Source organism: Somniosus microcephalus, chromosome 20 (genome assembly GCF_052327205.1).
Source record: "Somniosus microcephalus isolate GS21.2 chromosome 20, FLI_Smic_1.0, whole genome shotgun sequence".
Lineage (NCBI taxonomy): Eukaryota > Metazoa > Chordata > Chondrichthyes > Squaliformes > Somniosidae > Somniosus > Somniosus microcephalus.
In genome coordinates, this window is record NC_141006.1 from 22965617 (window position 1) to 22978956 (window position 13340).

The following is a 13340-nucleotide window of genomic DNA, read 5'->3' on the forward strand; positions in this document are numbered from 1 at the left end:
ATAGGAGCATTTATGAAGAACTGTAAAAAGTGTTCTGCACACTGCCCTCATAATGTCACTTCGGCATTGCCTGCAACTATTTGGCAGAGCTGCAGTAAAACGCTCATCTCTCGTTGGACCACGTGCTCCAATGGGAATATTGCCAACTGAAACTTTATTTTCAACTAAATAATGGATTACTTGAAGTGAGTTGCAAAGCTGTAATCTAATGAGATGTTCAGATGGTGTCTCGGAGCATACGCAGCCCTGAACTCTGACCTTAGTGCCATGTTAATTTTGTACTGTTAGAAATCGGTTTCCTTTCTGTTGGGCAAGATCCAGTATTTAGTGCGATCACAAAGCAGTACTACTTTCGTGAATGTCATGACTGCAGTGTTACCGGGAATAATTAAGTCAATTACAGGAAGGTTCTGTTTAGTGTATTACCATAGTAACTCTTGTTGCTGTATGCTTCTCAAATAGCCTGTGCACTTGTTGCGTTACATTGCTGATTTTTTTTAAACACTCAAGATTCATTCCCTCTCATTTGGAAGTATGCGATTCTTTGATTTTACTCCAGATATTTTCTTATCTGCAGCACTGAACATCGCTCCTATAAGCACGTTCTCTTCCTACACAGAGATGTGACTTGATACGCACAGTATCATCTTGTAGCCTTGCCCTGGGGTCAAATAGAAACTACTTGCTGCCACAATACTTATTGAATTGACTCGCGCGCCTTGTTCTCCTAGTTTTCGGATAGCAGGAGAAAAGAACGAACTTGAATTTATATGGCATCTTGCCATATTCTTGGGACTGCTCAAATTGCTCCTCGTCCAGTGAATTACTTAGTGTAGTCCCTGTTGCATTGGCAGATATTGCAGCTAATTTCCACATCGCAAAGCCCCACGAACAGCAAATCTGATGAATGACCAGTTCAGTCGTTTTGGTGGCGTTTGACGAGGGAGGCATGTTGGCTTGAACATGAGGTGCTGCTGTTCTTTGAATACTGCCATAGGATCTCTTGTGCCCACCGGTGTAGGCAAATGGGTTCTCGCTTTAATGACTCACCCAAAAGGTAGCCCCTCTGACAATGCAACGCTTCCTCAGTACTGCACTGAAGTGTCATCTCAGATTATGTTCTGAAATCCTGGAGTGGGATTTGAAGGAAAGTAGAAATGAGTTGAAAGTGAAGCTGTTGATTATGGGAATCTCTGGTCCACATCAGGTTAAATCCAGCCCAGACTCTGCCAATGAATTAATTGTGGGCACACATCTGGAGCACTAAACTCCCTAAGCCTACGATTTGGCACTAAAGGCACCCTTAATAAAGATGGAATGATGTCTTGGTGTGGGAAGTAGATGCTCATGCTGGCGGTCGAACCAACTGTTGAGTTGGTATGGCCAAATACTGTAGAAGGATCTTGACTGAGTGTTCACCAGTCTGAACTCCCCTTGCTTACAGCACCAAAATGCCAGCCTACATAGTTTACAGTTAAACCCTTCTTGTGGTGAAAATTTGTTGCAGCACCACTATGATTAGTGGATGGTAATGACTGACTTTGAACAAGACAAACCTTCCATTTGAATCGTTCAGCATGGGCTGGTCGTTTAATTTGGGCGGTAGGTGGGAGAGAAAGATGTTTAGTAAATTGAGCTGGATCGATGCCACTTATATTTTGCCGATTTTTTCTGAATTAGTTCAAGTTCACTCATCCTGAGCTGTTGTATTGTAATACTTGGTCCTTAAGTAAAAAAAAAAAGAAACTTAGTTTCTAGTAACTGTACAATAGTTTACTTTGAGTCTGTACTGCACTGTGTTCTGCTGATGATCATAAACTGGCCAAGTACAGGAAACTTTAGTTTATCCGGAGGTTAATTGTCTGGAATGCTCGAGCCACCGGCAAAATTCAGGAGTCGGTTCAGTAAGTTTTTTTTCTTTTCGTTGCTTTTTTTTTCACTAGTCAGGCTCTGCAAGGTCTAGCTAAAGCTGTTGCTTTTAGCTACAGAGACGCTTGCAAGCTACGGCCGACTGTTTAGAAGCTGTTAGGGTGTGTTGCTAGATACGGAGCTCAAAAGCTTCCGTATGTTTTAACATTAGCGCTGGTTTGTCTGGCAGTTTTGATGGGGCAGCAACAGCTTGGTCCCGTCGGTGCCGGATATCACAAAGTTTCCTGTATCACTTCCTATTTCTGTTGAGAACTGCTCATTGAATTATAGCATAGTAACTCACTGCCTTGTTTTTACATTACCACATGTCTGTAGTATCCTACAATGCTGACAAAGACTTGGTTTGGTTATGATTACGGACGGTGCACAACAACTTGCATTTATATAGTGTTTTAAATGTAGAAAAATGTCCCAAGGAGTAATCAAATATAAATGGACACTGAGCCAAAGGAGGAGATATTGAGAAGAGTGACCAAAAGCTTAGTCAAACAGTTGGGATTTAAGTGTGACCTTGGAGGAGGAGATAGTGGTGGAAGGGTTTAGGGAGGGAATTCCAGAGCATGAAACATAGACAGCTGAAGGCGGGGCTGTCAATGGTGGGATGAATGGGGGGGGGGGGGGGGGGGGGTGGAGGAATATGCTGGGATGAAGGTGGGGGAAAAGAAATACGCAAGAGGCCATAGTCAGAAGATAAGAACATAAGAAATAGGAGCAGGAGTAGGCCATTTGGCCCTTCAAGCCTGCTCCGTCATTCAATATGATCATGGCTGATCTTCTACCTCATCTCTACTTTCCTGCCCGATCTTCGTATCCCTTGATTCCCTTAATATTCAAAATCTATCGCTCTCTGTCTTGAATATATTCAACGACTGAGCCACCACAGCCCTCTGGAGTAGAGAATTCCAAAGATTCACCACCCTCTAAGTGAAGACATTTCTTCTCATCTCAGTCTAAAATGGCCGACCCCTTATTCTGAGACTGTGACCCCTGGTTCTGGACTTCCCTGCATCTACCCTGTCAAGCCCTGTAAGAATTTTTAATGTTTCAATGCGATCACCTCTCATTCTTCTAAACTCTAGAGAATATAGCCCTAGTCTACTCAATCTCTCCTCATAGGACACTCCCCTCCCCCATCCCAGGAACCAGTCTGGTGAACCTTCATTGCACTCCCTCTATGGCAAGTATATCCTTCCTTGGGTAAGGAGACCAAAACTGTACACACTGCAATTATATAGGGCCTGGAGTATTAAGACGTCTTTACTCTTATACTCAAATCCTCTTGTAATAAAGGCCAACATACTATTTGCTTTCCTAATTGCTTGCTGTACCTGCATGTTAACTTTCAGTGATTCGTGTACAAGGACACCCAGGTCCCTCTGAACACCAACATTTCCCAATCTCTCTCCATTTAAAAAAATACTCTGCTTGTCTATTTTTCCTACCAAAGTGGATAACTTCACATTTCTCCACATTATATTCCATTTTCCATGTTCTTGCCCACTCACTTAGCCTGTCTATATCCCCTTGAAGCCTCCTTGCATCCTCCTCGCAACTTCTATTCCCATCCAGCTTTGTATGATCAGCAAACTTGGATAGATTACATTTGGTCCCCTCATCCAAATCATTGATGTAGATTGTGAATAGCTGAGGCCCAAGCACTGATCCTTGTGGTACCCCACTAGTTACAGCCTGTCAACCCAAAAATGACCCACTTATTCCTACTCTGTTTTCTGTCCGTTAACCAATCCTCAGTCCATTCCAGTATATTACCCCCAATCCTATTATTTTCTAATTGCCCTGTTACCACATCCTTAATAATAGATTCTAGCATTTTCCCTACTACTGATGTCAGGCAAACTGGTCTGTAGTTCCCCGTTTTCTCTCTCCCTTTCTTAAATAGTGGGCTTACATTTTCTACCTTCCAATCCACGGGAACCATTCTAGAATCTATGAAATTTTGGAAAATGACAACCAATGCATCTCTCTAGCCACCTCTTTCAAAACCCTAGGATGTAGGCCATCGGGTCCAGGGGATTTATCTGCTTTCAGTCCCATTAATTTCTGCAGTACTATTTTTTTACTAATACTAATTTCTTTCAGTTCCTCATTCATGCTAGAGCCTCGGTTCTTCCGTGAAGACAGACGCACAGTATTTGTTTAATTTCTCTGCCATTTCCTTATTCCCCATTATAATTTCTCTTGTCTCAGCCTGTAAGTGACCCACATTTACTTTCGCTAATCTTTTCCTTTTTACATACCTATAGAAGGTTTTACAGTCTGTTATGTCTCTCGCTAGTTTACTTTCATTCTATTTTCCCTTTCTTTATCAATTTCTTGGTCCTCCTTTGCTGAATTCTAAAATCCTCCCAATCCTCAGGCTTACTATTTTTGGCATCATTATAAGCCTCTTCCTTTGATCTAATACTATCTAACTTTTCTTGTTCGCCATAGTTGTACAACTTTTCCTGTGGGGTTTTTGTGACTTAAAGGAATGTATATTTGTTGTAAATTATGTATTCTTTAAATGCTAGCCATTGCTTGCCTACCGTCATACCTTTTAATGTAGTTTCCCTATCTACCTTGGCCAACTCGCCCCTCATACCTACGTAGTTTGCTTTTAGATTTAAGATCCTAGTTTTGATTTAACTAAATCACTTTCAAACTCAGTATAAAATTCTATCACATATGGTCACTCTTCCCTAAAGGCCCCTTTACTGCAAGGTTATTAGTTAATCCTTTCTCATTGCACAACACTTGATCTAAAACAGCCTGTTCCCTAGTTGGTTCCTCAACATACTGATCTAGAAAACTATCTTGCATATGTTCCGTGAATTCGTCCTCCACACTATTACTGCAAATTTGGTTTGCCCAGTCTATATATAAATTAAAGTCCCCCATGATTACTGTATTACCCTTGTTACATGTGCCTCTAATTTCCTGATTTATACTCTGCCTGACATTACAACTACTGTTTGGGGGCCTATAAACAACTCCCACCAATGTTTTCTGCCCCTTGTTGTTTCTTAGCTCTACCTAAACTGATTCTACTTCTTGATTTGCAGAGCTAAGATCCTTTCTCTCTGCTGTCTTTATCCCATCCTTTATTATCAGGGCTGTTCCTTTTCCATTTTGCCTCTCTCTCCTAAAAGTTAGGTATTCTGGAATATTTAGTTCCCAACCTTGGCCACATTGCAACCACGTCTCTGTTAGGGCTATTAGCTCAAACCTGTTGATTTCTGTCTCTGCAATTAATTCATCTATTTTGTTGCGAATGCTTTGCGCATTCAGATATAGTGCCTTTAGCTTTGACTTATTTCTATTTTTCCCTGACGTCACTGATGCCTTATTACCTTTGTTACCCTCTCTGACCCACTCTGCTTATTTTTACCCAAAACTCTACTCTGCTCTAGAGCCTTAACACTTCCTCCGCTGCTTTTAAATGTACTCTTTCCTGAATCCTTCTACCCCCACTTCATTAGTTTAAAGCCCTGTCTACTGCCCTAGTTATTTGGTTCGCCAGGACACCGGTCCCAGCCTGGATTAAGTGGAGCCTGTCCTAATGGAAAGCTCCCTCATTCCCCAGTACTGGTGCCAGTGCTCCATGAACTGAAACCCCTTCCTCCCACACCACTCTGAGTCATGAATTTAAATCTCTAATCTGTTTGTCCCTATGCCAATTTGCGCATGGCTCAGGTAACAATCCAGAGATTATTACCTTTTTTGAGGTTCTGCTTTTTAATTTGGCTCCGAGCTCCTCAAACTCCCTCAAGTAGAACTAGGAATGAGGTTCTGTTATGGTGCTGGTTCCTACGTGGACCACGATAACTGGATCCTCCGTCTCCACTCCAAGTTATTCTCCAGCCGCGATGAAATGTCTTTAACCCTGGCACTGGGCAGGCAACACAACCTTCGGAATTCTTGGTCGCGGCTGCAGAGAACAGAATCTATCCCCCTGACTATACTGTCCCCTACCACAACTACATTCCCTTTCACTTCCCCCACTTGAATGGCCTCCTGCACCATGGTGCCATGGTCAGCTTGCTCATCCATCCTGCAGGCTTTTCCCTCGTCCCCGCAGGCAGCAAGAACCTCATACCTGTTGGACAAGGGCGAAAGCTGAGACTCCTCCAGCACTGCACCTGCGGTCCCCTTACCTGCCTGAGTTGCAGTCACACCCTCCTGTCCCTGACCACTAACCAAACCTGTACCACTACCTAACCTAAGGGGTGACTGCCTCCTGGATCAAAGTGTCCGGTAACTCTCCCCATCCCTGATGTCCTGCAATGCCTGCACCTCAGACTCCAGCTCAACAACTCTGAGCTGGAGTTCTTCAAGATGCAGGCACTTATTGCAAACGTGGTTGTCCCGGATCACAATGCTCTCCACAAACTCCCACATGCTGCAGTTGAGGCACACCACCTGCACTGCCATCCCTATATGACCTTGTTTTATTTAATTAAATTTGTAATTAGGTAACTTGGTTCACAATGTAGTTTCTTGACTACTTACTTGATCTAACTTAAGTTAAGGGTACTGAAACTAAATATCTACCTGTAGCACACAAGCAAAAAACAACACTTCCTCCCTCTTCTCAGAATTCCCACTCTTTCCAAATTTCCAAATAAAACACACTGTTCAAGTCCACTCTGTTCAATCCCGCTCTGTGCTGAAGAAGGGAGAGTTCTGTGGTGGTTGTCGTGCTTGAGGTTAGCGATTGGGAGGGAGCGGGTTAAACAAGGACATGAACAGATTTAAACACGAGAATGAGAATTTTAAATTGGAGACGGTTGGTGGGGGGCCAGGAGCCAATGTAGGCCAGCAGGGACAGGAATGATGGGTGAGCAGCACCTGGTACAGGATAGGGGCAGCAGAGTTTTGGATGAGCTGATGGATACACCTTGGTAGTCATAGATTTATTTTTCAATGTTTATCTTGTTTTGCTGCAGTTGATTGTTGTCTGGAGCTGTTTAAATGTCTTAAGTGGTTAGGTCTTGGAGATGATTTGCGTTGACTGATTGTGGCTTTGCCTGGGGCAGTTGCATATTCTTTGTCCTCTTCCAATTGCATGAGTTTGTATATTGCAATCAAAATCTGTAACATCCAGCATCGAATTTTAGCCTACTTCCTCAACAATCACTTATACTTGCAGCAACCTTATTGCAAAGTTGACATCGTAACACATCTGTCTAAAGCTGACTGGTGGGTAGTTGCAAGTTAAACCACTGCAGAGGTTGAATGAATAAACTCCAACTGGAAAGTGCAATATTTTAACATTTTTCTTCATTTTTATTGCTCCCAAGGTAAAACGATATCAGTGCACATTCGAAGGCTGTCCACGTACATACAGCACAGCAGGGAACCTGCGGACACATCAGAAGACTCACCGCGGTGAATACACATTTGTTTGCAACCAGCAGGGCTGTGGCAAGGCCTTTCTCACCTCTTACAGCCTAAAAATCCACGTCAGAGTCCACACCAAGGAAAAGCCATTTGAGTGCGACGTGCAGGGTTGTGAAAAAGCATTTAACACGCTGTATAGGTAAGTTAACTTATTGTGCCAATTGTGGCTCAGTAATAGCACACTCTCATCTGAGTCCGAAGGTCATGGGTTCAAGCCCCACTCCAGAGACTTGAGCACATAACCTCGGCTGGTGCTTCAGTGCAGTGTTGAGCGAGTGCTATGTTGAGCGAGGTGTCATCATTTGGATGAGACGTTGACCCAGGCCCTGCCTGTCCACTCAAATGGACATCATAAATCCTAAGGCACTGCTCGTAGAAGAACAGGAATGTTCTTCTGGTGTCCTGGCTGACATTTATCCCTCAACCAACATCACTAAAACAGATTATCTGGCCATTTATCTCATTGCTGTTTGTGGGACCTTGCTGTGTGCAAATTGGCTGCCTAAATTACGACAGTAACTACACTCAGTGTTTCATTTGCTGTAAAGCACTTTGGGACGTCCTGTGGTTGTGTATAAATGCAAGTTCTTACTTTTCCTTCCTTCCATAAATGTTGATTTTTGTTCCTGGTCAGATTTTCTTTTTTTTCCCCTCTCCTCCTGCTGGTGGCATGATGACACAATTTAATAATAAATAGTTAACCTATTTTGAGAATTTAATAATGCAAAAATATATTAAAGTCGCAGAAATGCTAGCTACAAATGTTCCCATGCATAGTTGTTCGGTTGTTGCAATATGAATAGGGTGGATTCACCACCAAGGGAATTCAAGCATCGACTCCATTGCAGAACCACTTCTGTTGGAAGCAGCACTGCAATATAATGGGCTGTTGGCTTTCACCAGTCTGTGATTGTAATGGATTCACCTAAAATACACTTGTTCCAGCCTCGAGCTTTATAGTTAATCATTTTTCATAACATATCAAAGGAGTTTGCGTCACCTGTATGCATGTTTGCACAACATGACTCCTTTATGGCTGACCTTTGAACAAGATGTCCGTCATGTGAATTGATTAACATGAGATGGGTCTTGAATTTGAGTGGCAGAGAGGGAGGGGAATTGAGTTTTTTTTAATTGAGCACGTTCTGAAAATTAAACAAAAGTTTCCTCAAAGGATCTCACACATATTTTGCCCATTTCTGAATCTGTTCAAGTTCACTCAACCCAAACTTATAGCATGGTAATACTTGATCTTTCGAGCAGTGATCAGTCTTAATCGCGAGTGCTGCAGAGCTCAACCATTTCTTAATCCTTTGACCATCGAATAAGGAAGTAGATTTCACAACAGAGTTAAAACTATGTTTTTTTCCTGGACCTGCTAGTCTAGAAGTCCTACTGTGTATTTCCAGCATTTAAAAAAAAATTTCAGTCTCCTTATTTGTCAATATAACTGTATTTGACAACATCAGGACTGAAAATTAGGACAGCTTCAGCCACCCCTGTTTTGCAAAGCTAAATTTATCATGCTTGTGCAAAATAGAATGCAACACCTGCTCCCAGCTCCTGACTTAGCTACTAGCAGCCAAGGGGAGCTAAACTTAGTTATCAGTGTCTATGTTTGAGTCTTTCTTTTCAAAAATTCTCTGCAGGGTTGAGCATTAATGAGTGCCTGTGTTCCCTTGACACTCATTATGTTGGCAGACACCTGGAGTGCTTGAGGCACTTGGCCAACAGGCAGCTTTGTTTTCCTCGCCATCTTGAGGGACGTGCATAAGGGAATGAGAGAAGCTCAGATTTGTTTTTCACTGTTATCTAATGCACTGAGCAAATTCATTTTTTTTTTAATTCATGGGATGTTGGGCGTATATGGCAAGGTCAACATTTATTGCTCATCCCTAGCTGCCCTTGAGAAGGTGGTGGTGAGCCGCCGCCTTGACCGCTGCAGTCCGTGTGGTGAAGGTACTCCCGCAGTGCTGTTAGGGAGGGAGTCCCAGGATCTTGATCCAGCGACGATATACTTCCAACTCAGGATGGTGTGTGACTTTGAGAGGAAATTGGAGGAGGTGATGTTCCCATGCGCCTGCTGCCCTTGTCCTTAGTGTCAGCTGTGGCTCAGTTGGTAGCACACTCGCCTCTGAGTCAGAAGGTTGTGGGTTCAAGTCCCACTCCAGGGACTTAAGCACATAAAGCTAGGCTGACACTCCAGTGCAGTGCTGAGGGAGTGCTGCACTGTCTGAGGTGCCATCTTTCAGGTGGAGGTAAAAGATCCCATGGCACTATTTCAAAGAAGAGCAGGGGAGTTATCCCTGGTGTCCTGGCCAATATTTAACCCTCAACCAACATCATAAAAAAACCAAAATAACAACAGAAAATGCTGGAAAAACTCAGCAGGTCAGGCAACATCCGTGGACAGAAATTTGAGTTGACGTTTCTTCAAAACTGGAAAGAAAAGATAGATCAGAGGCAGGGCTGCGATCGGACAAAAGAATAAAAGAAACAAAAGAAGCAAAAAAAGAGACAATAAAAGGTGTTAGAAGCTAGACGCGATGGTAATTGGCTGCGATTGGGTGTAAAGTGTACTGGCAGGGCAAGAGATAGCTGCCAGGTGTGAGAGCGAAACAAAAGGAAAGGGGGGGGGGGGGGGAAGGAGTGGAAAAATTACAAGAAAAAATGAAATAGGGGCCGAGGTTATGATCTGAAATTGTTGAACTCGATAGAGTCCGGAAGGCTGCAGAGTGCCTAATCGGAAGATGAGGTGCTGTTCCTCGAGTTTACGTTGAGCTTCCGTGGAACAATACAAGAGGCCAAGGACGGTGAGGTCCGAGTGGGAATGGAGCGGTGAATTAAAATGACAGACGACCGGAAGCTCGGGGTCACCCTTACAGACTGAACGGAGGTGTTCCGCAAAGCGGTCACCCAATCTGCGTTTGGTCTCCCCAATGTAGAGGAGACCGCATCGTGAGCAGTGAATACAGTATACTAGATTGCGAGAAGTACAAGTAAATCGCTGTTTCACCTGGAAGGGGTGTTTGGGGCCCTGGACAGTGGGAAGGGGGGAAGTATAGGGGCAGGTGTTATATCTCCTCCGCTTACATTATCACATTGCTGTTTGCGGGACCTTGCTGTGCACAAATTGACTGCCAGGTTTCCCACATTACAACAGTGACTCCACTTCAAAAGGCTGTAAAGTGCTTTGAAATGTCGGTGGTCGTGAAAGGCGCTATATAAATGCAAGTCTTTTTCTTCTAGATGGCAGAGGTCGCGGGTTTGGGAGGTGCTGCTGAAGAAGCCTTGGCAAGTTGCTGCAGTGCATCTTGTAGATGGTACACACTGCAGCCACGGTACGCCGGTGGGTGGAGGGAGTGACTGTTTAAGGTGGTGGATGGGGGGGCCAGTCAAGCGGGCTGCTTTGTCCTGGAGGTGTCGAGCTTCTTGGGTGTTGGAGTTGCACTCATCCAGGCAAGTGGAGAGTATTCCATCACACTCCTTACTTGTGCCTTGTAGATGGTGGAAAGGCTTTGGGGAGTCAGGAAGTGAGACACTCACCGCAGAATACCCAGCCTCTGACCTCGTGTTGCCACAGTATTTATGTGGCTGGTTCAGTTAAGTTTCAGATCTATGGTGTTCCCCAGGATATTGATGGTGGGGGATTCGGCGATGGTAATGCCGTTGAATGTCAAGGGGCAGTGGTTAGATGCTTGCTTATTGGAGATAGTCATTGCCTGGCAGATGTGCGGTGCGAATGTTACCTGCCACTTACCAGCCCAAGCCTGAATGTCGTCCAGGTCTTGCTGCATGCGGGCATGGACTGCTTCATTATCTGAGGAGTTGTGAATGGCACTGAACACCGTGCAGTTATCAGCGAACATCCCTACTTCTGACCTCATGATGGAAGGAAGGTCATTCATGAAGCAGCTGAAGATTGTTGGGCCTAGGACACTGCCTTGAGGAACTCCTACAGTGATGTCCTTTGGCTGTGATGATTGACCTGCAACCACCACAACCATCTTCCTTTGTGCTAGGTATGACTCCAGCCAGTGGAGAGTTTTCCCCCTGATTCCCATTGACTTCAGTTTTACTAGGGCTCCTTGATGCCACACTCTCTCAAATGCTGCCTTGATGTCAAGGGCAGTCCCTCTCGCCTCACCTCTGGAATTCAGCTCTTTTGTCCATGTTTGGACCAAGGCTGTAATGAGGTCTGGAGCTGAGTGGTTTTGGCGGAACCCAAGCTGGGCATCAGTGAGCAGGTTATTGGTGAGTAAGCGCTGCTTGATGGCACTGTCTACAACATCTTCCATCACTTGATTGAGATGATTAAGAGTAGACTGATGGGGCGGTAATTGGCCCGATTGGATTTGTCCTGGTTTTTGTGGACAGGACATACCCGGGCAGGTTTCCACATTGTCGGATAGATGCCAGTGTTGTAGCTGTACTGGAACAGCTTGGCTAGAGACGCGGCTAGTTCTGGAGCACAAGTCTTCAGCATGACAGCCGGGATGTTGACGGGGCCCATAGCCTTTGCTGTATCCAGTGCGCTCAGCAGTTTCTTGATATCACGTGGAGTGAATTGAATTGGCTGAAGACTGGCTACGATGGTGGTGGGGACCTCGGGAAGAGGCTGATATGGATCATCCACACTCCACTTCTGGCTGAAGATGGTTGCACACGCTTCAGCTTTGTCTCTTGCACTCGTGCTGGCGCCACCATCATTGAGAATGGGGGTATTCATGGAACCTCCTCCTCCTGTTAGTTGTTTAATGGTCCACCACCATTCACAACTGGATGTGGCAAGACTGCAGAGCTTTGATTTGATCTGTTGATTGTGGGATCACTTAGCTCTGTCTATAGCATGCTGCTTCCACTTTTTAGCATGCATGTAGTCTTGTGTTGCAGCTTCCCCAGGTTGGCACTGCATTTTTAGGTACGCCTGGTGCTGCTCCTGGCATGCTTTTCTACACTCCTTATTGAACCAGGGTTGGTCCCCTGGCGTGAGGGATATGCTGGGCCATGAGATTAGATTGTGGTGGAATACAATTCTGCTGCTGCTGATGGCCCACAGTGCCTCATGGATGCCCAGTTTTGAGCTGCTAGATCTGTTCTGAAACTCTTCCATTTAGCATGGTGGTAGTGACACACAACACGATGGAGGGTGTCCTCAGTGTGAAAACTGGAATTCATCTCCACAACTGTGCGGTGGTCACTGCTGCCAATGCTGTCATGGACAGATGCATCTGCGACAGGTAGATTGGTGAGGACGAGGTCAAGTAGGTTTTTCCCCTCGTGTTGGTTCTCTCACCACCTGTCGCAGGCCCAGACTGGCAGCTGTGCCCTTCAGGACTCAGCCAGCTCAGTCAATAGTGGTGCTACCAAGCCACTGTTGGTGATGGACATTGAAGTTCCCCCACCCAGAGTACATTCTGTGCCCTTGCTACTCTGTGCTTCTTCCAAGTGGTGTTCAACATGGAGGAGTACTGATTCATCAGCTGAGGGAGGGCAGTAGGTGATGATCAGCAGGAGGCTTCATTGTCCATGCTTGACTTCATGGGGTCCGGAATCAATGTTGAGGCCTCCCAGGGCCACTCCTTCCCGACTGTATACCACTGTCCTGCCACCCCTGGTGGGTCAGTCATGCCAGTGGGACAGGACATACTAAGGGATGGTGATGGAGGAGTGTGGGACATTGGCTGAAAGGTATGATTCTGTGAGTATGACTGTCAGGCTGTTGCTTGACTAGTCTGTGCAACAGGTCTCCCAATTTTGGCACAAGTCCCCAGATCTTGGTGAGCAGGGCTAACTGGTTTTAATGTATTATCTGTATCAGTTTAAGAATGAAAATCTTTGCATTTATAAAAGAGCTTCATTGCATCCTCAAGATGTGCAGGTGCTTCACACCCAATGCATTTCAGAAGTATTTCAGTCACTGGTATGTAAAGTAGTTGCAATCTGCAAACAGCAAGGTCCCACAAACAACAAGATTCATGGCCAGTTATTGTTTGTATTTTGGTCGTTAG

The 13340-nt window shown here is 44.9% G+C and overlaps 1 protein-coding gene across 2 annotated transcripts in view; it reads left to right on the forward strand.

Annotated features, from left to right (window-relative positions):
* Positions 1 to 13340, forward strand: part of mtf1 (metal-regulatory transcription factor 1) — an 89263-nt gene that overhangs the window by 24358 nt on the left and 51565 nt on the right. For both annotated transcript variants that reach the window (XM_085962405.1, XM_085962404.1), the window contains exon 3: positions 7230 to 7468. In XM_085962405.1, coding sequence (XP_085818531.1) covers positions 7230 to 7468 — 239 coding nt within the window. The remainder of the gene's footprint in view (positions 1 to 7229; positions 7469 to 13340) is intronic.